The sequence below is a fragment of the Trachypithecus francoisi genome, unplaced genomic scaffold (genome assembly GCF_009764315.1).
Source record: "Trachypithecus francoisi isolate TF-2019V2 unplaced genomic scaffold, Tfra_2.0 Lachesis_group20, whole genome shotgun sequence".
In the NCBI taxonomy this organism is placed as follows: domain Eukaryota; kingdom Metazoa; phylum Chordata; class Mammalia; order Primates; family Cercopithecidae; genus Trachypithecus; species Trachypithecus francoisi.
The window spans coordinates 25,245,238-25,266,972 of NW_022681466.1; the positions used below are offsets into that span (position 1 = coordinate 25,245,238).

A 21,735-nucleotide genomic window follows, 5' to 3' on the forward strand; every position below is an offset into this window, starting at 1 on the left:
CTCCTGGCCAGGGATCTACCCTCTCAGGAATCCCTTTCCAATCAGCCAGTCACCACCCCCAACTCAGATTTCTTTTGGCCGGGATGATATGGACTAACGGCAATGCTTCCCTGACTGTGATAGTCCATCTCCCTCTGCCCCTCCCCCTCGCTGCCTGCTTCCCTACAAGTTTATCTCCTGGTACCCCTAACCCACAATACACTGCGTCCCTAGGGAACGCCTCACTTGCATTGAATCCTCCCCACTCTCAGCCCAAACAGGTCATACATTTGACATCCTGGGATGGAGGTGGAGATGTGGGGCATGGGGATCTCTGCCACTTGTTTTGGGAGATTACAGTAGGGGTCCTGATGGCAGGGGTCCTGTGAGAAGAGGACTGTGTTCTGCCACCAGCGGCCAGGAAGGCACCAGTGGCCAAGGTTAGGGGTGGGGAGCAGGGTCAAGGGACAAGGGAGTGTCTGGGCTGGGGAAAGCCCTGTCACCTCCCTCCCTCCCCTCCCCAGGGTGATCAGCCGGGCGCAGGGGCTGAAGCTGGTGGTGGAGACGCTGATGTCCTCACTGAAACCCATCGGCAACATTGTAGTCATCTGCTGTGCCTTCTTCATCATTTTTGGCATCTTGGGGGTGCAGGTGTGTGGGGTTCTGGGGGCCAGCTATCGGTGAAAGCCTGAGGAGGGCCCCTCCCCTTGGCCCCTGGGTCTTATGGCTCAAGCTGCCACTGCCTTCATTCCAGGAAGGAATAAGCAGGGATGCTCCCGTCCAGGCTCTAGGCCCTTTTACCTCCTGGGCATTTTTAAGAAAACTGGGAGACTAGAGGAAGGCCTCAAGGAGGACCGGGGCTGCAGAAAGGCTTCAGGCCATGGGAGCTGCAGGCTGCTGTTCCTGCCCTCTGCACGCACTCCCTGAGCACAGAGACTGGCCCGCAGTCTACTCCGGGATCCCCTCCCTTCCTTCCCGGCTCGAGCACAGTGGGCTGCAGGCCAGGTCTGGGGATCCAGGGCCCAGACAGCTGGGCCAGGTTAGCAGCGTGCTGGCAGGCAGGCGGGTGCAGACCCCAGACGAGGCAGGAAGTGGGGGCTGCTGGGGAAACTTGGCCTTGGGCCCAGGGAAGAGACTTGGCTTTGGAAGAGAAAGAGCCCGAGCTGCCTGCAGGATTCAGCAGACGCCTCGGGGGGCCGAGGAGCCCCTCCATCGTAGTCTTCCAGGGCCCTTGGCTCCAGCTGTTTCAGCTGCAGGGTAGACAGCTGGCTATTCAGGCAGCGTGGGAGCCCCTGGGTGGCTACACCCTCCCCTCCCCGCCCCTCCTTCCCTTGGCTTTCTGGGATGTCCACTCTGCCCTGGGTGGGGGGCTGTTCCCTGGCTTCCTAGAAATCGCTAGCCCTAGGGACCAGGCTGGGGTGCATTTACCAAAGCTGTGTGGTGCCTCTCTGTACACCCTCCCCACTCCCACCCAGTGCTCCTCCCCTTCCCCACTTCCCAGTCTCCTTGGGTCAGTAGAGTGAACCATTGTTGAGCCCAGTCCTTCTGGTGAATTTAGTCTGTTTCGAGCAGTTTGCTCAGGCCCCCGGTCCTGCCTTCCTTTCTTCATCAGTAGTCACAGCCTGGTTTACACTGGAATGAGGGTGAGCTTTCCAATCAGACAGATCTGGATTCGAGCCCTCTTTCTGCTACCTGCTGGCTGTGGGACGTTAGTGAGTGGATTAACTTCTCTGAGCTTCAGTGGTTCTTATCTGTAAAGTGGAGTTGATGATACCCACTCCCCTACCCAGAGTTGCTGTGAGCATTAAATGCCTAGCTCAGCGGTTCTCAAACTTGCGTTTGCGTCAGAATCACCGGAACAGCTTGTTAAAAGATCGCTGCTCCCCCAACTCGGAGTATATGATTCAGTAGATCTGGGCTGGCCCTGAGAATGTGTGTTTCTAGCATGCTCCCAGATGATGCTGGGGACCCCCACTTGGCCCACGCCTGACCTAACCATCGGTGGAAGATGAATGACTGTTACGCGCCTTCACGCTTTCCCACTGCCCGCCCGGATGACCTCTCCTCCCAACTCTTGGAAAGGAAGCGGGTGTCGGCAGGGGAGGCTCCTGTCAGTGTTTCCCTGACTTGACTGACCCCAGAGCAGAGCACCCCACACTCACCCAAAATGTGCCCAGGCTGGTGTGGGGGTGGGGCTCAGGAGTCCTGGGCTTCCTGTGGTCACAGCTCACTTTTCTCTGTCTCTGGGAATGTGTGTCCAGCTCTTCAAAGGGAAGTTTTTCGTGTGCCAGGGCGAGGATACCAGGAACATCACCAATAAATCGGACTGTGCTGAGGCCAGTTACCGGTGGGTCCGGCACAAGTACAACTTTGACAACCTTGGCCAGGTGAGCCCCAGGCTCAGAGGTGGGGCTGTGGTGAAGGAGGCTGGAGGGGGCACAGGGCCATGCTTAATGACACCTGCTGACTCTGGTGGGCTCCAAGAAGAGATCAGCCTTTCACACCCTCTGCTGTCTAACTACCAGCATGTCGCAAAGCCCAGTCCATCCCTCAGTGCCCCAAAAAGTGGGCCCATGGGGTCTCTAGCCATCCTTAAAGATGAAGAAACAGAGGCTCAGAGAGGGTAAGGGGCTTGCCCAGGGACACAGCGCTACATGGTGGAGCAGGAAGCACACGTGGCAGTGGGGAAGGCAGCCCTGGCTGTGAATCCTGTGCAAATTCTGACCCCACCGTTGTCAGCTCAATGACCTGGAGCAGCTGACTGACCAGAGCCTCAGTTTCATTAACTGGTGAATGGAGTCATAATAGAATCTCCTTGGAGGTCGCAGTAAGGATGCAATGAGGTGATACGTATATTTGTTTAACACGGTGGAAGGGACAGGCATATTGTGAAGATAACTCCTTTCCTCACTCCATATTTGCAGAAACAGAAATGTAGAAAACGAAGTTGCTCGCTCAGTTTTGCTTCCCAGACCCACCCTGGTTTTGGTTTCTGGATTTCCAGGGTTTGTGGGTCTCTTGTCCTACCTGGCGGAGGGCAGAGGGTGTGACCATCTCTCAGGGCCCCTCCAGCTGCAGCTCAGCTATGCAACCGTGAGATGGGGGCTCTCCTGGAGCCTGGAGTGTGACTCCAGCTTGACCCCTCAAGAGCTAGGGTGTTTGGAGCTGATGCAGGAGGCACTTGGGGGGCAGGTGGTAGGTGATTCAGCCACACATCCTAGACTTCAAATATCTCCTTCTCTTCCTCCCCATCAGGCCCTGATGTCCCTGTTCGTTTTGGCCTCCAAGGACGGTTGGGTGGACATCATGTACGATGGGCTGGATGCTGTGGGCGTGGACCAGCAGGTAGGGCTGAGGTGGGCAGGACCCATCTGTGGGCTCAGGTCACTCAGCATGGGCTGATTTCAGGACAGAATGAGCAAGGCAGGGTGGCAAAATGCCATGAAAGAAGCGTCACATTTTACAGCAGAGGCTGTTGCTGGTGGCCTGTGGGCCAAATCTGGGCATGTTTTATTGGTCTACAACATGTTTAACATTTTTTGAATTAGTGGTGAATATTTTCAAACTGGTGAATTTGGGCTGTGTGCAGTGGCTCACACCTGTAATGCCAGTGCATTGGGAGGCCTAGGCAAGAGAATCACTTGAGGCCAGGAGTTAGAGACCAGCCTGGGCATCATAGCAAGACCCTCAGCTCTACAAAAACTAAAGACAATTAGCGGGGTGTGGTGGTATCATCTGGAGTCCCAGCTGAGGTGGGAGGGTCTCTTGAGCCCAGGAGTTCGAGGCTACAATAAGCTATGATCGCACCACTGCACTCTAGCCTAAGCAATAGAGCAAGACCCTGTCTCTAAAAAAAGAAAAAAAAATGGTGAGTTTTACTCAGAGATTCAGATTTGTGTCTACTCAGGAAAAGTCTGAAGATCTGGAAATACTGGGCTTGCATTCCCTCAGGGCAGGAGTCAGCCAGAACAAAGAGGCAGTTTTGGATGGAGAATCTACTTTCCCCTTTACCACAGTCCCTGCCCCTCCCTAGTGCTTCACATCAAACCCACACCATTCATTTCCATCGCCTGTCAGGTTGCTGTAACTATTTGGGTTTGCAGGAACCCAGGCTGTGGGCAGCTCCTAAGACAGCTTGCCCTCGGGCTGATGGCTCCGCCTGTCCTTCCTGCTCCCCGCCAGCCCATCATGAACCACAACCCCTGGATGCTGCTGTACTTCATCTCGTTCCTGCTCATTGTGGCCTTCTTTGTCCTGAACATGTTTGTGGGTGTGGTGGTGGAGAACTTCCACAAGTGTCGGCAGCACCAGGAGGAAGAGGAGGCCCGGCGGCGGGAGGAGAAGCGTCTACGAAGACTGGAGAAAAAGAGAAGGAGTAAGGAGAAGCAGATGGCTGGTCGGTAGTCTTTCCACCTCTCTCTGGGTCGTGCTTGACCTTGGCCTTGCGACTGCAGGGGGCTAGGCGCTGGGGCCGGGGGCAGGGAGAAGAGACTCCCTCCTCCTTCCTCACCTCCTTCCCCGCAAGAGCATGTCTGCCTTTAGAGCCAGCATGAAGCAGGCCACTTCAGCCCCATGGGTAGGGGGCGCTGCCCCCACCCTGGGGGCTCCTGGGACCTCAGCATCATCCTCCCCAGATGATGCCAAATGGGGGTAGACACCCAGCCTCCCTGAGCTTGACTCTCAGAGGAGCCTCATTGGCTGCTCAACTGCCCCATGCCAGCATCCAGAGGCCCAGGGTGGGCAGCAAGCATCTAACCCTGCACCCACCTAGTGTCTGCAGCTGCTGAGCAAGGCCTCAGCAGAACTCAGTAATGGACAACAGCGTGAAAGAGAACCCAGGCACCCCTCCCTCCCTATCTCTAACAAAACTTTCTACCATCATATATATATATATATATGTATTTTTTTTTTGCCAAAGTAAAAAAAAAAAAAAGCAAAAACGAAAACAAAAAAAGAAAACTCCCCTTTGGCTTGGGGAAGTTGTGGAATAACCTGGGGCCCTGCAGCCCCTCACCTCCTCACCTGTGCTCCCCAGCATCTCTTGGCATTGGGTGGGTGAAGCCCCCATTCATCGTCCTCATGCCCTTATGCCACGGGTGGGCCGAGACTAAGTGAGAAGACAGGCCAGGAAGGATGTGAGAGACGCGGCAGGCGCCGAGGCCACTTTGTTTCTGGGCCATCCCCAGGTGCGTCTGCACCTGTCTGCCTCTCTCCCAGGCTCCAGGGCTCCCGTCTGCCTGGTGCAGTGTAATCTCCGCGCCTCTCTCTCTCAGTCACAGCCCACGTCTCTCTAAGTGTCTTTGTGTGTGGGTTTCTCTAAGCCTTTGTGTGTCTGTCTGTGTGTCTCTCTGTTTGGGGTGAGGGTTTCCTATGCTCTCTTCACCTTTTCACAAACCGTCTTCCTTCCGCCGATAAGATGGGTGCGATGGCCTGAGTTTGCCTTTGGTGTGTTCACATGTGAGTACCACCAAATGAGTGAGGGATTGCCTTGCCCCTGCCTCCCCTCTGCCCTCAGCTTTATCTCCCATGGCCTGGGAGAGGCACTCTGAGGAGGGCAGAGAGTGTGGGAGTTGCAGACGAGGGTGGGGGTGGGAGGGGGCCTGTGTTCCCTGTGAACAGCGGAAGCTGCCCCAGGACGTGGGGGAGACGCTGGCCTCTGGGCAGCAATGGGAGGTGCCATTCTTCATGTCCCTCACCCTCACTATCAGCACCCCCAAGACCTTCTGCTCAGCTCTGGGTAGGGATCCGGGCTCGGCTTCCCTGTGGATGTCTGCAGCTGAGCAGGTGCACTGTCCCCAGTGGCCACGCTCCCACTCCTGCTCCATCCTCGCCACCCCTTCCTCACAGTCGGGTAGATGGAATTCTTTTGGCAGGCGGCACTTGTGGCCCCTGCTGGCTCCCCTTCTGGGGTCTGTAGTAGTCTCAGGTGCAGCTGAGGCCACAGTGCAGAAGTGGACATCTGTTCCTATGACTGGCTGCCTGCCGCTCCTGGGTGTCTCCCTGCCCCTTGACCCTGACCAGCTACCACATTGCTTGTCTTCCTCAAGTGCCCTGTGCCCCCAGCTTTGGGCTGGACATTCAGAGCCAGCCACCCACACTCAACTCACCCCACCCATAGGCAGAGTGAGGTGGGAGCTGAGGGGAAGCCGCCCCTGAGGGGCCCTGCGCAGCGCACCTGGTCCAGCCAGTGACCAATGTCGTGTTTCGTTCTTTTAGATCTAATGCTGGACGATGTAATTGCTTCCGGCAGCTCAGCCAGCGCTGCGTCAGGTACTGCGTCTGGGGTGTGGGCTTATGCGCGTGGGGACATGCTCTTCACTCCCTCCCCATGGCTCATTGATTCTATCCTCTTGGGGTGAAGGGATGAGGGTCCCTGGGGCCCCCAAGAGGGCAGGGGCTGAAGCGCTGGGCATCCCGCAGGCCTGCGTCAAACTGGACGGGAGGCGAGGGCCTGAGGCCTCTCTGCCGACGACCTTTGGAGAGCCTACCTTCCCAGCAAGGGCTTCCTTGGCCGGCCAAGCTCCCCACCTCCCGCTGCCTCTTCCCTCCTGTGCCTCCTCCCTGTAGCTCACCGGTCAATTATTAGAGCTGCAAATCTCTCCTGTCTCCTTTTGTCTAAGGGGAGACTTTGATCCAAGGGAGCAGGATGAGAGGAGCAGAGAGGGGAAGGATTTGTTTTAAAAATGTAACAATGAATAATTGAACAGACTCATTAATAGTCAAGTGATCACGGTGGCTGCGTCATTGCTACAAACAGCAGGAATTGGGAATCAAAGGCCTGAGTTGGCCATGAGCTTCTCCCAAAAAAAGCCAAAGATTTGGGAGTGACTTGGGTCCTTATCTTTAAGAGCCATGTCTCTGGGAAGACTCTCCTGGTCCAGCCCACCCTCCATGGTCCCTCGGTTCCCTGCTCCCCTCTCCCCCACTGGCCCCCAGATGGAGGTGTGGAGGCTCATGGAGTCCATGGCAGAGCTGTGGGGCCTCCTAACACTATGTCTCCAGCTGGTGGTTCCCAAGCTGTTCATCCCCAAGGCCCCCAGTTATCATCTCCTGCAACAGACCCCACATTTTCGAAGGCTGTCTATGAAGTTACAAGCACTTCAATAATGATTTTCTTTTATCATTTTTACTAATCAGAGGCGCATCTAATTGCTAATCACAGCTTCTGAGCTGCAGAAGGTTACGCACTAAATGATGGCAAATAAAGACCATTTCGTCATTAAATTAGTCTGTGGGGCCTTAACACAGGCAAACTACAGGGTTTCTTTCAAGCTTTTTGAAGTATTGGAAAGAACATAAGGGCCAGGGCGGTGGCTCACGCCTGTAATCCTAACACTTTGGGAGGCTGAGGCGGGTGGATCAGGAGTTTGAGACCAGCCTGGCCAACATGGTGAAACCCTGTCTCTACTAAAAATACAAAAATTAGCCAGGCGTGGTGGCGCACATCTATAATCCCAGCTACTCGGGAGGCTGAGCCAGGAGAATCGCTTCAACCCAGTTGAATTGCTTCAACTGCCGAGGTTGCAGTGAGCCCAGATCGTGCCACTGCATTCCAGCCTGGGTGACAGAGCGAGATTCCATTTCAAAAAAAAAAGAGAGAGAGAGAGAGAGAGAGCATAAGGACCCCCATGCTGGGAACCACCGGCTGTACCTTTCTCCACTTTCCCCACTCCCCCGGAAGCCAGAATCAGGCAGATGCTGCCCTGGGGATGTTGGGCGTCATGATCTGTGGGGCCTTAGGGACCCACCCAAGAGAAAACCCCTGAGCCTCCATTCAGTACATCATCCCTGAGGCTGTCTGTGCTATGGCCCCATGAGGCTAAGCAGTGGTGTTTGGCATTGAGAGACTGTCTCTCTGGGGCTCGGGAGTCTCTAGCTGGCTTGTGTCTGGATTGCCAGGGTCCCCACATCGCTGCATCAGGCTGTCTTGCAAATTCGTGACTTGTTAGGGGATGAGGGGAAGGAGGGAAGAAGTGGCCTTCAGCTTTTCCCTTATGGGCTCACCTGGTCTGTAGACTGAAGTTTGCACACTTTCACACTCACCCCAAAACGTCCTAACACAGGGCTGGCCCACAGAGACTTTTCCATCTTGGATGTTATCCCAGAAATCAACACATGCAGACTCTCACGGCCCCTAAGATGTGACTCGCCCACTCAGTGCTAAACACTCTCGTGACCCTTGCACTGCACTCCCATTCCGGGTACCTTCTGCTGTGCTCCTGGAGTGGATAGACCCCACTGTATCCTGGGGTGGCACACACAGGCGTGTATACCAATTACCTTCCCTGGCTGTTGATGAGGACTCAGAGACCCCCAATAAGGGCTCAGATCATCCCAAATCCCACTTCCCAGGACCTGGAGTTCTGCGTGGCCTGTGCCAGAGCTTTTCAAACTTCCATGTGCATAAGAATCACCTGGAAAACATAAACACAGATTCCTGGGCCTTACCCCAGAGGTTCTCCGACAGCGGTGCAGATGCACTAGTCTACCCACCAGGGGGATGGGGACAGAGTTAAACGCAGTCCAGGGCTGCTGGGAATCAAACACGTGCACCACACCTCCCTGCTGGCACTCCTGTCCTGGTGCTGCTCCCAGCAGAACAGGGAGAGCCAGACCCTAGGGAAAGGGAGAAGAGCAGAGCCTGTGATTAGCAGGGGAATGGGCCTGACCAGACACCTGGGTCCACCCCGGCTTCCCAGATGGAGGGAGGGACCGGGGCTGCGGGTCATTAGGCTGCCCTATGGGACCACTAAGCCTCCAACACCAGTTCCACTCTCCTTGGCTACCTGCGGCATCGACCTCCACTCACTCACCCTCTTTCCTTCCACCAGGCCGGGACCCAGTGATCAGGCCTGGCCACGGCAGCTGAAGGTGTGGCCTCTGCCGTGGGGGGCCTGTGTCCTTGGGAGTGACCCCTGTCTTCTGCCTACTCATTGCCACTTCCCTTTGCAAACCCTCCACCCTGGCCATGCCTTGGGCTCCCCGTGACTCTTACTAACTCACTGTGCCTGTTGCCTTGCAGCCCTCCTTCTGCACCCCTCCTTTCTCCCTGCCCCTAACTGGGGGCCTGGGCTGCCCTAGATGTGCCCTTCCCCCACTGTCTGACTCTGGTATTTTCTCCACCTAAGGCAGCTCATCCTGGTGGAAGGCAGGGAGGTGGTGCCACAGCCACCAATGCATCAGTGACCACAGGTCCAGGCTCCTCCTGGGCTATGGTTGGAGCTCTCAAAGCAGCAGGCTTGCCCAAGGCTCCTCCTAGGGGATTTCTATTTCTTTTCCACACCCAGGTGCTTGCCTGCAGAGCCGAGGTCCAGAGAGCAGCAGAGGGGGGTGGCATCGCCAGGCCCTAACTGTGGAGGCCAGGGGCATCCTCTGGGCCAAAGCCTCAAAGCCCTGTGTCTGCACCCACCTGGCAACTGGCAAGGGCCTCGGGCTGGAAGTTCAGGTCCAGCTCAGTCATGCCTCGTAGCTAGCTGAATGACTCACTTTTTGCCTGGCTTCATTCTCTCTCTCTGAAAAACAAAGGGGTTGCCCGAGGAGATGCTGATCAGATTGGCCTGGTACTCTTTGGACCTGCGCTCTAATGGGGGATTTCTGGCAGCCTCAGCAACTGCCGTCTGGGGTAGGGGCCAGGGTGGAGGGGCCTTTGTACAGACCTCAGGGGCCGGGATCTGTCTCTAAGCAGATGCCCTGCCTCAGTCCTCCTGTCCCGCCTTCCTTCTGGACCTCTTGGAGGAGGGTCCCGGCTGAATTGAAGCCCACCCACCCCACAGACTCCTAGGGCAAGGCCAGAAGGTAGAGCTGGTGGGAATAGCCGCTCCGTTTGGCCTGGAACTGCCTACAGAGTCAGGCTGGGGTGACGGGGAGAGGGGGCAACTCTCCCAGCCTCTCCTCTACATTGTCTCAGCTAATGATGGGGCTAATAAGGAGCCGCTTTTTCTAACCTAATTGTATTCAAACATTTTAGTTAATTCTCCATTCATATTTTAGCATAATGGGATCGGGTGCTCTCGGCATTTATGGAGATTAATGCAGAGAAAGCGTTCCGGCTGCTCAGGCAACGCAGGGCGACTAGCGCCCTCTGGTTCTTGTGGTACTGAAGGAAGGAAGGAAGAGGCCCGGCCCACCCGGCCTACCCTCTGCCATCGCGTTGTGGATGACCCATAGCCTCCTGTCCTCCCTTGCACCAGGCTCTCCAGCTCCACACTCTTGGGGCTGTGTTCTTGAACAAACAGAGCCACAGTTGGCTGGCCAATCTCTGAAAACAGGAAGATGGCCTCATGCATGCCTAAGGCGCAGCAGAGTGCCGGGGACTGTCTGCTCCGTGGTCATCCACACCTCAAGGCCGATGCTGGAGAGTGGCCAGGTGGGCCCGGAGCATGGCAGCCCACGAGGCTGGATGTGCAATACCTGGGTGCTCTTCTTCCTTCAGCCTCGGGTGGGGGCCCACCCCAGGCCGCTCCTTGCCTCAGTTTACCTCTCTGTTCAATGGTCCTATGCATGGGAAAGGACAGTTAATCTGAGCTGGCCTGGGCCCAAAGCTTCCTGCTGCCCCTGAGCCAGCTACCCCCTGGCTCAGGCCTCAGAGGCTGCAGCCCTCACTGGCTGGCTTCTTCCTAGACCTCCCGAGACGGGGAAGGGCTGTCTGGGACCTGAGGCTGCCGCACACCTCCCCATGAGGAGCCTCTTCCTTCTTTATGGCTTCGTGAGAGACCAATCTGTCCCAACCTCTTCCCGAGGACATGGGCCCCAACTTGGCCTGGCCCTTCCTCAGCATCTGGAAGAGGGCCCCCTGAAATCTCCTGCCCCCAGATTTATTCTGCCTCCTTGGCAGTCCAACCTTCTGGCTCCGTGATTTTCGTAACTAAGTGGTTCACTAATTACAAGAGAAACATTATGCCTCTGACAGATCTCAGACAGTGCTTCCAGCCCGGCCTGCAGTCTAAGGCTGCCCAAACACCCAGGAGCAGGCTGGGCAGTGCCTCATTAGAAACTGGGTGAGTCCAACAGGTGGGGCTCTCCCAGCTTGAGTCTGGGATGGAGCAGAGCCTCAAGGCCTCCCCTCTGCCCTCGCTGACATGAGGGTGCAGGAGACCCAGGCCCTGCCCTCTGAAGGCCTGCTGGGTGGGTCAGTGCAGCCAGCCAAGAAGATGTCCAATTTCCAATCTCCGGTTTTATCTCCAAATCCCAGCTCTGTGTAATCTCCTCTGCTCCCCCAAGGGGCTGAGCTTGGTGAAGGAGTAAAAGCCTTTGCCTCCCTGTTGATGGAGCGTCCTCTGAGCCTGACCAGTTGTTTTTCATCGTATCGATCTGGCCTTGCTGCGGAACACTGAGTCGAGGATGTTATGAGGGGCTGGTGGATTTTGGAGGCTGCCTAGGGGAGGGGGCTCACCTGGCGTCTAATGTAGGTGGGGGGCTCTGCATGTCCTGATCCATCCTGCCCTCAACTGCAGCCAGTACAACAGATGCTTGGAGGGGGACACGCCCAGACGGCTGCCCCCACCAAGGGGCAGCGTGGGGAGGGCGAGGATGGTGATGACTGGAATGTTTCAGCTCTGGCGTTAGAGGCTGGTGGCTGTGAGGGACTGGGGGTGGAGGGGTGCAGGGCGCAGGAGCCTGATGCTTGCTCTGCTCTTCCCCCCGCCCCATCAGAAGCCCAGTGCAAACCTTACTACTCCGACTACTCCCGCTTCCGGCTCCTCGTCCACCACTTGTGCACCAGCCACTACCTGGATCTCTTCATCACAGGTGTCATCGGGTTGAACGTGGTCACCATGGCCATGGAGCACTACCAGCAGCCCCAGGTAGGAGCGAGTGGACCAGCCATCTGGCCCCCCCACCTCCAACTGCGGAACCTCTGGGCAGGGTTAACACAGCCTGAGCCAGGGTACCTCTGTGCCAAGCAAGTGCTGGGCACGTTACATGGGTTCCTCTTGTGCCCCTTGGAGGTGGGTATCATCTTTGTTTTATAGATGAGGACACTGAGGCTCAGAGATGTTAGTTGATGTGGCCAAGGTCACACAGAAAGGGAGTGGAGGATCTGGTTTCTTCAACCAGCAAATGTTGAGTGTCTACTATGAGCTGCGCTCTAGATCTTTGAGGGTAAAGAAGGCAGATGGATGCCTGCCCTCCTGGAGTTGAGATTCTAGTGAATGTCCAGCTCCACAGCTCCCCTGTGACCTTGCCACTTCTCCAGTCGGCCTCCCTTGGCTGTCTTCCAGCCCTCAGTTTCCCCATCTGTCCAATGAGAGGGTTGAATTTGTAATGCACAAGGCCGCTTCCAGTCCTGGCATACGGTGTCATCTAGTACATTCTCATGTGATCGCCTCACCATTTCCCAAGGAGAAAGATCCTTTAGCATAAGGTTGGTTCATTCATGTGAATAAGTACCCTAGTCCCTTCTGGGGTGGTGGCTAATGGCCAGCCATCATGGCGGGAACAGAGAAGACAGGTCTCCTTAGAGTCCCTCTGCCTCTCAGACTTGGGCAGTATGATGGAGGGGCTGGGGCAAGCCCCAGCCCTGGTCCTTAAGGGACCCTGCATCTTGCCCCCATCCCTGCCAGATTCTGGATGAAGCTCTGAAGATCTGCAACTACATCTTCACTGTCATCTTTGTTTTGGAGTCAGTTTTGAAACTTGTGGCGTTTGGTTTCCGTCGGTTCTTCCAGGACAGGTAACAGAGAAGGGCGGGTGGTCTCGGGGACTTGCATAGAGATAGAAAGGGATGAGTCTCTTGGGGAAATACCCAGGAAGACCTAGTGTCTAAAGACCTTTCTTAATTCCTGAGGTTCAGCCCCTACCCTGTGGCTGATATAGGGGACTAGGGACCATCCAGGACCAGGAGATGGGAAGGCATGGAAAGAATTTGACAAGACAGGGCCTGGGGGATGCTGGCAGCTAGAAATCAGTGTGACCTAGCCTGGGACTTAAGAGCACAGAGCCTGGAGCCAGACTGCCTGAACCGGATTTGAATCCTGGTCTCACCACTTAGTAGCTGGTGGCCTTGGGTAAGTTACTAAACCTCTCTGTGCCTCAGTTTCCTCATTTGTAAAATGAGAGAAAATAATAGTATCCACATCATAGAGCTGTGAGATTATGAATTCCTATTTGGTTTTGAGGTTGGTGTCTGTTTGTTCGTTTGTTTGTTTTTGGAGACAGAGTCTTGCTCTGATGCCTAAGCTGGAGTGTAGCAATTCAGTCATGGCTCACAGCAGCCTTGACCTCCTGAGCTCCAGCTGTCCTTTCACCTCGGTCTCCCAAGTAGCTGGGACTACAGGCACCCACTGCCACACCCAGCTAATTATTTTCTTTTTTTTATTTTTAGTCAAGACAGGGTCTCAGTATGTTGCCCAGGCTGTTCTCGAACTCCTGAGTTCAAGTGATCCTCACACCTCAGCCTCCCAAAGTGCTGGGACTGCAGGTGTGAGTTCCTATTTGTAAAGCCCTTAAAAGTGCCTGGCGCATAGTAAACACCATGTAAGTGCTAAATTAAAAAAAAAATGAATACAAATGAAAAGCAGAGGCTTTTGAGCTAAAGTCCTTGTCCTACTCATGCCACCAGTTGTCTGTGTGGCCTTAGATAAGCCACACCCCTTCTCTGTGTGATGGGAGGCTGGACCCACTGATGTCTGCCTTCCTTTCCAGCCCTGTGTTTCTGTGCCACAACTGCCCCCTCCTCCAGGAACCCTTCCCCCGACTCAGGGAGCTGTGTTCTGGGCTTTCCAGGTGGAACCAGCTGGACCTGGCCATTGTGCTGCTATCCATCATGGGCATCACGCTGGAGGAAATCGAGGTCAATGCCTCACTGCCCATCAACCCCACTATCATCCGCATCATGAGGGTACTGCGCATTGCCCGAGGTTGGTGCCCAGCCCACACACCTGCCCTCCCAGGGTGACCAGCCTAGGGAGAGAGAGCAAGGGTCGGCTTTGTGGCTGGCCAAGGCCTGGGTGGCTGTGGGTTCCCAGCGGTCTTTCTCCCAGCCTCTGCCAAGGGAGGCTGGGGACAGGGCTGAGGGTGGGGATGCAACCTGGCTGGCCCGGGGACGGCCATCCCAGCAGCCCCAGCCCAGTCCTGGCCCTGACTCTGCCAGCTGTCTGGCCAGGGACCCAAAGGGGCCAGCTCATGACATTGTCCTGTTCTGCAGTGCTGAAGCTGCTGAAGATGGCTGTGGGCATGCGGGCGCTGCTGGACACGGTGATGCAGGCCCTGCCCCAGGTAGCCGGAAAGTGGGGGGCCTCTGGGGAGGGGGAGGTGCTTTCCAGAGGGCAGGGGCTCAGAGAAGCTGACTGGGAGACCAGCGGCATCGTTTCTATTTCTTCTTCTCTCTTCCAGGTGGGGAACCTGGGACTTCTCTTCATGTTGTTGTTTTTCATCTTTGCAGCTCTGGGCGTGGAGCTCTTTGGAGACCTGGGTGAGTTGGAGTAGGGGAGGATGCAGGAGCCAGGGCTGGAGACCAGGGGGCTCCTGGACTAACATGGGCCTCTCCCCCTTTCCCTCCTCCCCTAGAGTGTGACGAGACACACCCCTGTGAGGGCCTGGGCCGGCATGCCACCTTTCGGAACTTTGGCATGGCCTTCCTAACCCTCTTCCGAGTCTCCACAGGTGACAACTGGAACGGCATTATGAAGGTAAGGGCCCAGGGTTGGCCTAGGCTCCAGGGAGGCAGCCCCACTTCCTGAGCTAGGATTCCTTGGGAAGATGAATTGGCCACAAATAAAAGCATGTGACCTTCTCTCCCCTGTGCTAGAACACTCTGGAACTCCCTCTCCCAGGAACATGCTCTAACTCACACTTCCCCAGGCAGCATCTAATGCTCCTCTGCCCCCCAAACACTCCCTCCTTCCCTTCCTTCCCCTCCTCCAATGTTCTGTGACACCAGTGACCTGATTTTCCACAACAGCTCCAACCACTGTCCTCCCCAGCCTCACCCCTCTATTCCTCCCACCTCAGGACACCCTCCGGGACTGTGACCAGGAGTCCACCTGCTACAACACGGTCATCTCGCCCATCTACTTTGTGTCCTTTGTGCTGACGGCCCAGTTCGTGCTGGTCAACGTGGTGATCGCTGTGCTGATGAAGCACCTGGAGGAGAGCAACAAGGAAGCCAAGGAGGAGGCTGAGCTGGAGGCTGAGCTGGAGCTGGAGATGAAGACCCTCAGCCCCCAGCCCCACTCGCCGCTGGGCAGCCCCTTCCTCTGGCCTGGGGTCGAGGGCCCCGACAGCCCCGACAGCCCCAAGCCTGGGGCCCTGCACCCAGCGGCCCATGCGAGATCAGCCTCCCACTTTTCCCTGGAGCACCCCACGGTGAGCAGACACCCACCCTGGCTGTGAGAGGAGCTGGGGCAGAAGGGTATGGAGGGTGGCGGGCGGGAGCCAAGCGGGCAGCACACAAACCCTAGGGCTCCTCCTGGAGCCTCCTGCCCTCCCTCCTGGATACTGAGCGAGCAGTCACTGCCCCTCCCCAGGGATGGCTGCCACACTCACCCCACAGGGCTACCCGGGCAGACAGGCCAGCTTAGCCATGCCCTGCTTCTCCAGCCTGGTCTGGCCTCCCCTTCCTGACTCATAGGTTCAAGGCTAAGTTTTCTGTTTCCTTCCTGTTTCTTTCTTACCCTTGCCCAACTGCCAAATGTCTTTCCTACCCACCCTTTAACCTGCCCGATTCTCTTCCATCTCTCCATCCTTTTTATCTTCTCTTTACCTCTCTCTCTCTCTCCCCACCAACGTGGGCTCTACTCATCTTCTATCTCCCATCTTTCCTTCCTCCTCCCACCTTCCCTCTTCCCCACCCCCTCCTCTGTCTCTTTGTTGCTGTGTGTGTGTGCGCGCACGTGCATGTGTGTTGTCTGGGTTTCACCTCTTTCTCCCCCTGTGTCTCTCGTCAATCCCCTTCCATGACACTTCCCATTACTGCCCTCTGACCCTTGCTCCCCTGCCTCTCCGGCTCCCCTTACGGGCTGACTCCCCAGGACAGGCAGCTGTTTGACACCATATCCCTGCTGATCCAGGGCTCCCTGGAGTGGGAGCTGAAGCTGATGGACGAGCTGGCAGGCCCAGGTGGCCAGCCCTCTGCCTTCCCTTCTGCCCCCAGCCTGGGCGGCTCCGACCCACAGGTTACTGTGTCCCTGTGCTGTGCCCTCTCCCCTGATCGCGCCGGGCTGTGCCACGCTGTGCCATGCTTCTGGGCAAGCTGAGGGTGTTCCCTGCCCAATGGGTATCTGTAGAAAGTGCAGCCTCGGGGCCTCAGTTGAGTGCAAGAGACAGATGGGGCTTCTTCTAGGCTGAGATCACCTCCAGAAAAGAGCTGGAAGGCAGGGCTACTGAGATTGCCCCTCTGATGAGAAGGGTGTGTGGAGAAGGAGCTTGGGGAAGGGAGAGGGGATTTGTAAGAATCTGGAAGAGAAAAGTGGGGATGGGGCAGAAGATAAGTTAGCAGTGGGACCTTAGGGGGTGGAGGGAAGGAGGTAGATCCAGGGAGGAGACAGTGTAGGTGGCCACGGAGCCCGCTGCCAAGCTGCAGTCTGTCTATCCGCTCGTGTCCAGCACACACTTGCCAGTCCTTGGTTTGGTGGCTTTTTGAGCCGTGGAGCCCACTGGGCATGGTGAGTGCTGTCAGGAGCCACTGATTTCTGTCCTGGGAGAGACAGAAGGCTCCGGCTGGGAGTGGATTTTGAGAACTTGGTGTGAAATAGGACTTGGTTTCCTGCCCAAGTCCAGCCCCTTCCCACAGCACCACATGGCCCTCTCCCCCAGTCTCATCTAATTCCAGGTCTTCTGCTTTCTGGGCTGCTCCTGCCCTCCTCTCCTCCCCTTGATCCCCCCACCACCACCCACTACCACGTGACAGAGGGCCCCACCCTCCCTCCACCTAGGTGAGAGGCTGCAGACCTGGAGTTGGAGACAGGTGTCAGTTGGAGATAGAAAAGCCGAGTCCTCCAGTGGCCCTTTTGGGTGGTGGGCAGGCAGGTTCTTAGGAAGCCTTTAGCCTGATCCAAAAAAAATGGACAGTGATCATCACGTGGGAAGGGATCTTGCCTCTTGTTGGGATCTGGCAATGACCTAGAATGATCGTGGGAAAGTGAGTCCCTTTCCGAGGCCTCCCCTTCCTGAAAGAGGCTCACAGGGAAAGGTTGTGGGAGAAGAGGACATGATGGGAAGGTGATGGGGCTCTGGGAGGGATGGCCCAACTGTCCCCTAGCATCCTGTGGGCACTGAGGCACCCCCTGGGTCCCAGGTGAGCCAGCCAGATGGTGTGGCAGCCCATGGAGTGTGCCCACTTCAGGCCAATGGGAAGAGAGCACCTCCCAGAGCCCAAGTTGGAGAGGGCGGGCAGGCTGCAGGCAGGCGGAGGAGGGCCCACGAGGGGAGAAGCCAGAATCCGGGGGCAGGCCAAGTCCTGCCAGGCTGTTGGAAGCCGAGAGAATAGGCAGAAAACAGCCATCAGATTGGCAGCATTGTCCCCGGCGTCCCCCATGCCGCTCTGTCTGTGCCGATAGGAGAGACAGTGCTTTGCTGGCCTTTCTTCATTTTTTTTTTTTTGGTGTTATCTTTTTGAGAGTCGAAAGCCCTCGGTCCTCCCACTCCCTCCCTGGGTGGTGGTGGTGTGGGAGGGGCTGGGAAGGCTCCTGGGGTATCTTTAGAATGCGTTTCTGTGTCTCCTCGCTTTGTCAGTGTTTGCTCTGGCTCTTCAGTGCCTGCCGCAGCCTCTCTGATCAGAGCAGGGGGTTGAAGTGGGTGCGGGGAGGCATTGTCAGCTTGTTTGGGGAAAGGGTGGGGAGAGAGAAGGGATGCCTTCCCCCCACCCCCCCGTGCTTCGTGAAAAGGGGGAAGTGGGGACTGAGAGAGAGCGCGTGTGTGTGCACGCGCGTGTGCGCTGTCCTGGTTTCTCATGCCTGATCATCTCTCTCCCTGTCTAGATCCCTCTAGCTGAGATGGAGGCTCTGTCTCTGACGTCAGAGATTGTGTCTGAACCGTCCTGCTCTCTAGCTCTGACGGATGACTCTTTGCCTGATGACATGCACACACTCTTACTTAGTGCCCCGGAGAGCAATGTACATACACACTGCCCTCACTGCTCCCAGCCACCCCTGGGGCTGGGCTGGCTGCAGGGCTCCAGATCGGCCCAGGGAGGGTCCTGGCTGCCTCCTCTCAGTTTGCTGCCAGGTTCCACCCAGAGGCATCAACTGTCAGGCCCTCGGTGGCCCATGCTTTGCTGTCAGAAGGTCTTCAGGTGCCCCACCTGAAGAGGGGACAAAGAGATTAGAGAAGATGAAATTGGGGCCTTGCCCTGAAGGGTATAGGGGCAGCCATTATGAAAAAGTGAATCCAGGAGTGACACGGCCCAGAACAGGTGTCATCAGAGTCAGTCTATGCATTTGGAGCCCTGTGCAAGCCAGCCCTCCCTGTCCCTGCCCGCCTCCTCCCCACCCCCCCCAACAATATGAGACCTTCACACCACGTGGTGGGTGAGAGCCGCATCTCTGCCACCACTGCCATGCCCTTCTTCACCTGGGGCGCTGTTCCTGTCTCCTCCGTTACTGTCCCTGTGTGTCCCTGTGTCTTCACCAAACTCAGTGGGGTGGGAGGGGCTTCTCTGTGCTCTCACAACCTCCCTACGCTTTCCCTTCTCCAGCTCCAGTCCCTTCTGACTGCAGCAGCCCTCTCCTCCCGACCGACCGACCATTCCCCTCCTGTTGTCGGAGGAGGGCCCAGCTGAGGGACTGGACCAGCTGGGGTGTCCCTAGGGGTCTTGGGTGGCTGGCAGAGTGGAGCCTGGGGCTGAGAGGGGAAGCAAAATAAGATTGTCCTCCAATTTAGCCATCCTCAGGCCTGCTGGGGCTATTTAACTGGCTGGGCCTGCATGGGGACAGGACTCCTACAGCCTCCCTGAGAACAAGGGGTGAAGGGTTCAGGGAGAAGGGGACCACAGGGTGATGGAGAAACCTCCTGAGAACAAACCTAGGCTCCCTCATGCTATAGTCCAAGGCTGAGTACCTCCATTCTCTGAAACAGAGCAACAACCCCACTCCCACCCCGAGTCTGTCCACTAGGGGAGCAGCTGAATTTGGCCTCCACCCCCACCTGCCAGAGTCATTGGTTAAAGTGGAGGTCAGGGAGCCAGCTGTGATACGCCTCTGGTGGTCATCTGCCATTCAACCCACATGAACCCAACCCAGGCCCTGTGCTGGGACCTGGGGCTGCTGTAAGAATCGGATGAACAGCCTGCAACCTGCAAGCTCTCCTGAGCTGCCTGGTCCCTGCTCCTTGGGAGGGTCCTCTCCTCATCACCTCCCCTGACAGTGCAGGGTTGTGGGGGCTGCTGTTGGCTTTTTTTTTTTTTTTTTCAGAGACAGGGTCTCACTCTGTTGCCTAGGCTGGAGTGCAGAGATAAGATCCCAGCTCACTGCAGCTTTGACCTCCCGGGCTCAAGCAATCCTCCCACCTCAGCCTCCAGAGTAGCTGGGATTACGGGTGCCGTGTCACCATATCCAGCTAATTTTTTTTTTTTGGAAATGGGGTTTTGCCATGTTGCCCAGGCTGGTCTCAAACTCCTGAGCTCAAGCGATCTGCCCATCTTGACCTCCCAAAGTGCTGAGATTATAGGCATGAGCCATCAGCCACTGTGCCTGGCCTGCTGTTAGCTTTTAATCCTCCCCTGAGCTGCTCTGGGTCAGGGCTCCAGCCTGTCCCTGTGGACACCGGAACTCCCTTCAGAGTCTCGAAATGGAGCCTTTAGAATGAGCTCCTGAGCCACCTGCAGGGCTGGGGGCTGGGGGCTGCTCTCCCTTCTCTGGATACCTCCTCACCCCTCTACCACCACAGTGGGAGCTTAAAAGTGATGCAATGTGTACAGTTTTGCAGGGGGTGGGACGCAGGGCCTGCAGACTCTCCCGGCTGCCCAGACCCCCTCCTACCTGCTTCCTCCCCGCGTGTGGAGGGCTCATCCATGTGTCTGCCCCTCTCCCCAGCAACGCTCATGCCCATCTCTACCTTGTCCTGGGAGGGTACGGGGATGAGGGCTGGGCAGGGGGGCGCTGCTGCTTTCTATTGTCAGCTCTGCCTCAGTTACCAAAGCCAGACACACCCTCTTCTTCCACCTCCCTCCCCTGTTCCTTTTGCAGGTACAGCCCCACCCCACGGAGCTGCCAGGACCAGACTTACTGACTGTGCGGAAGTCTGGGGTCAGCCGAACGCACTCTCTGCCCAATGACAGCTACATGTGTCGGCATGGGAGCATTGCCGAGGGGTCCCTGGGACACAGGGGCTGGGGGCTCCCCAAAGCTCAGTCAGGTACCAGGGCGGGAGCAGGCCAGTTTGGCTCACACGGGAGATTCCATCCTGGCCTAAGCCAGTCCTGATCTGAGGGGATGGGGAACTGAGGCAGCCAAAGAGGTCTTTCTGACCTTAGGAGAGCCTCTAGCCTGGGGGAATGGCTTTCAGGCCAGGGCATAAGGGTAGAGGCCCTGATGAGGGGGAGAGAGTGGAAGGGGGGCTCAGGAGGGAGCCTGCTCCCTTGAACTCTCCAGCTCCATTCTCTCTCCCCACCCCTCTCCTGCTTCCCTCCCTCCACAGGCTCCGTCTTGTCCGTTCACTCCCAGCCAGCAGACACCAGCTACATCCTGCAGCTTCCCAAAGATGCACCTCATCTGCTTCAGCCCTACAGCACCCCAACCTGGGGCACCATCCCCAAACTGCCCCCACCAGGACGCTCCCCTTTGGCTCAAAGGCCACTTAGGCGCCAGGTGAGCAGATGTGGAAAGGCAGGCACAGGCATGGGGCTGGACCCTCTGCTGCTGGTGATGACCTGGGTTGACACTTTCATTCTTCCAGCAAACATTTATTGTGTGCCAGTGATGTGCCAGGCTCAGTTGCAGATACCAGGGACACAGTACTGGGCAAAGCAGAAGTGGTGTGTGCCTTCTTGAAATTTGCACCTGGTTCCTTGTTCCACTGAGGAGGCCTGGAGACCAGAAGGGGTAGTGCTTGCCCAGGGTCACACCTATCTGGTCAGAGGTAGAACCCAAGTCTCTGGGCTTTCCTTCCTCACCAACCAGAGCTGCCTCCCAATTCTTCTCCACACTTTGGGCTGAGCTATGGGGCACAAGGCAGGTTTTAAGTATCTTCACTTTTGGCCAAGTCTGGGGCCCACCTTCCAGAGCCCACATTCTTTTGTTTTGTTTTGTTTTGTATTTTTGAGTTTTGCTTTTGTTGCTCAGGCTGGAGTGCAATGGCACAACCTCCGTCTCCCGGGTTCAAGCGATTCTCCTGCGTCAGCCTCCCAAGTAGCTGGGATTACAGGCATGCGCCACCATGCCTGGATAATTTTGTGTTTTTAGTAGAGATGGGATTTCTCCATGCTGGTCAGGCTGGTCTCGAACTCCCAACCTCAGGTGATCTGCCTGCCTTGGCCTCCCAAAGTGCTGGGATTACAGGCGTGAGCCACCACGCCCGGCCCCAGAGCCCACCTGCGATAAGGCCACAGTCCATGCCATGTGTGTGTCCTGAGGCATGAGCATGGACACATGAGAATCTCAATCTCACATGCTTGGGGCAGCAGGCACAGTCCTTATTCATTCTGTAAATAGTCACTAAGCAGCCTCTGTGTGCCAGGCACCGGGGACACAGCCCCTGCCGCCTGAAGCTCACAGTCTAATAGTGGAGACATACCTGCCATCAGATCATTGTAGCCTCAGCTCACAGCTGCCAGACACCCGTGTGTGGGGAGCAGCAGGGACACAGAAGAGGAAGGGGTTG

At 56.7% G+C, this 21,735-nt stretch overlaps 1 protein-coding gene across 12 annotated transcripts in view; it reads left to right on the forward strand.

Moving 5' to 3' along the window:
• The window catches only part of CACNA1G (calcium voltage-gated channel subunit alpha1 G), a 67,003-nt gene that overhangs the window by 43,364 nt on the left and 1,904 nt on the right, over window positions 1–21,735 (forward strand). For 4 of the 12 annotated variants that reach the window (XM_033183497.1, XM_033183495.1, XM_033183488.1 and 1 more), the window contains 14 exons: window positions 504–630; window positions 2,241–2,366; window positions 3,235–3,324; window positions 4,162–4,354; window positions 6,196–6,249; window positions 11,632–11,783; window positions 12,543–12,652; window positions 13,705–13,838; window positions 14,126–14,196; window positions 14,314–14,392; window positions 14,488–14,609; window positions 14,932–15,285; window positions 20,103–20,271; window positions 20,554–20,723. In XM_033183497.1, coding sequence (XP_033039388.1) covers window positions 504–630; window positions 2,241–2,366; window positions 3,235–3,324; window positions 4,162–4,354; window positions 6,196–6,249; window positions 11,632–11,783; window positions 12,543–12,652; window positions 13,705–13,838; window positions 14,126–14,196; window positions 14,314–14,392; window positions 14,488–14,609; window positions 14,932–15,285; window positions 20,103–20,271; window positions 20,554–20,723 — 1,951 coding nt within the window. Of the gene's footprint in view, window positions 1–503; window positions 631–2,240; window positions 2,367–3,234; window positions 3,325–4,161; window positions 4,376–6,195; window positions 6,250–11,631; window positions 11,784–12,542; window positions 12,653–13,704; window positions 13,839–14,125; window positions 14,197–14,313; window positions 14,393–14,487; window positions 14,610–14,931; window positions 15,286–15,950; window positions 16,095–17,897; window positions 18,033–20,102; window positions 20,272–20,553; window positions 20,724–21,735 lie in introns of all 12 variants that reach the window. The other 8 variants (XM_033183496.1, XM_033183498.1, XM_033183487.1 and 5 more) reach the window with 4 other exon arrangements.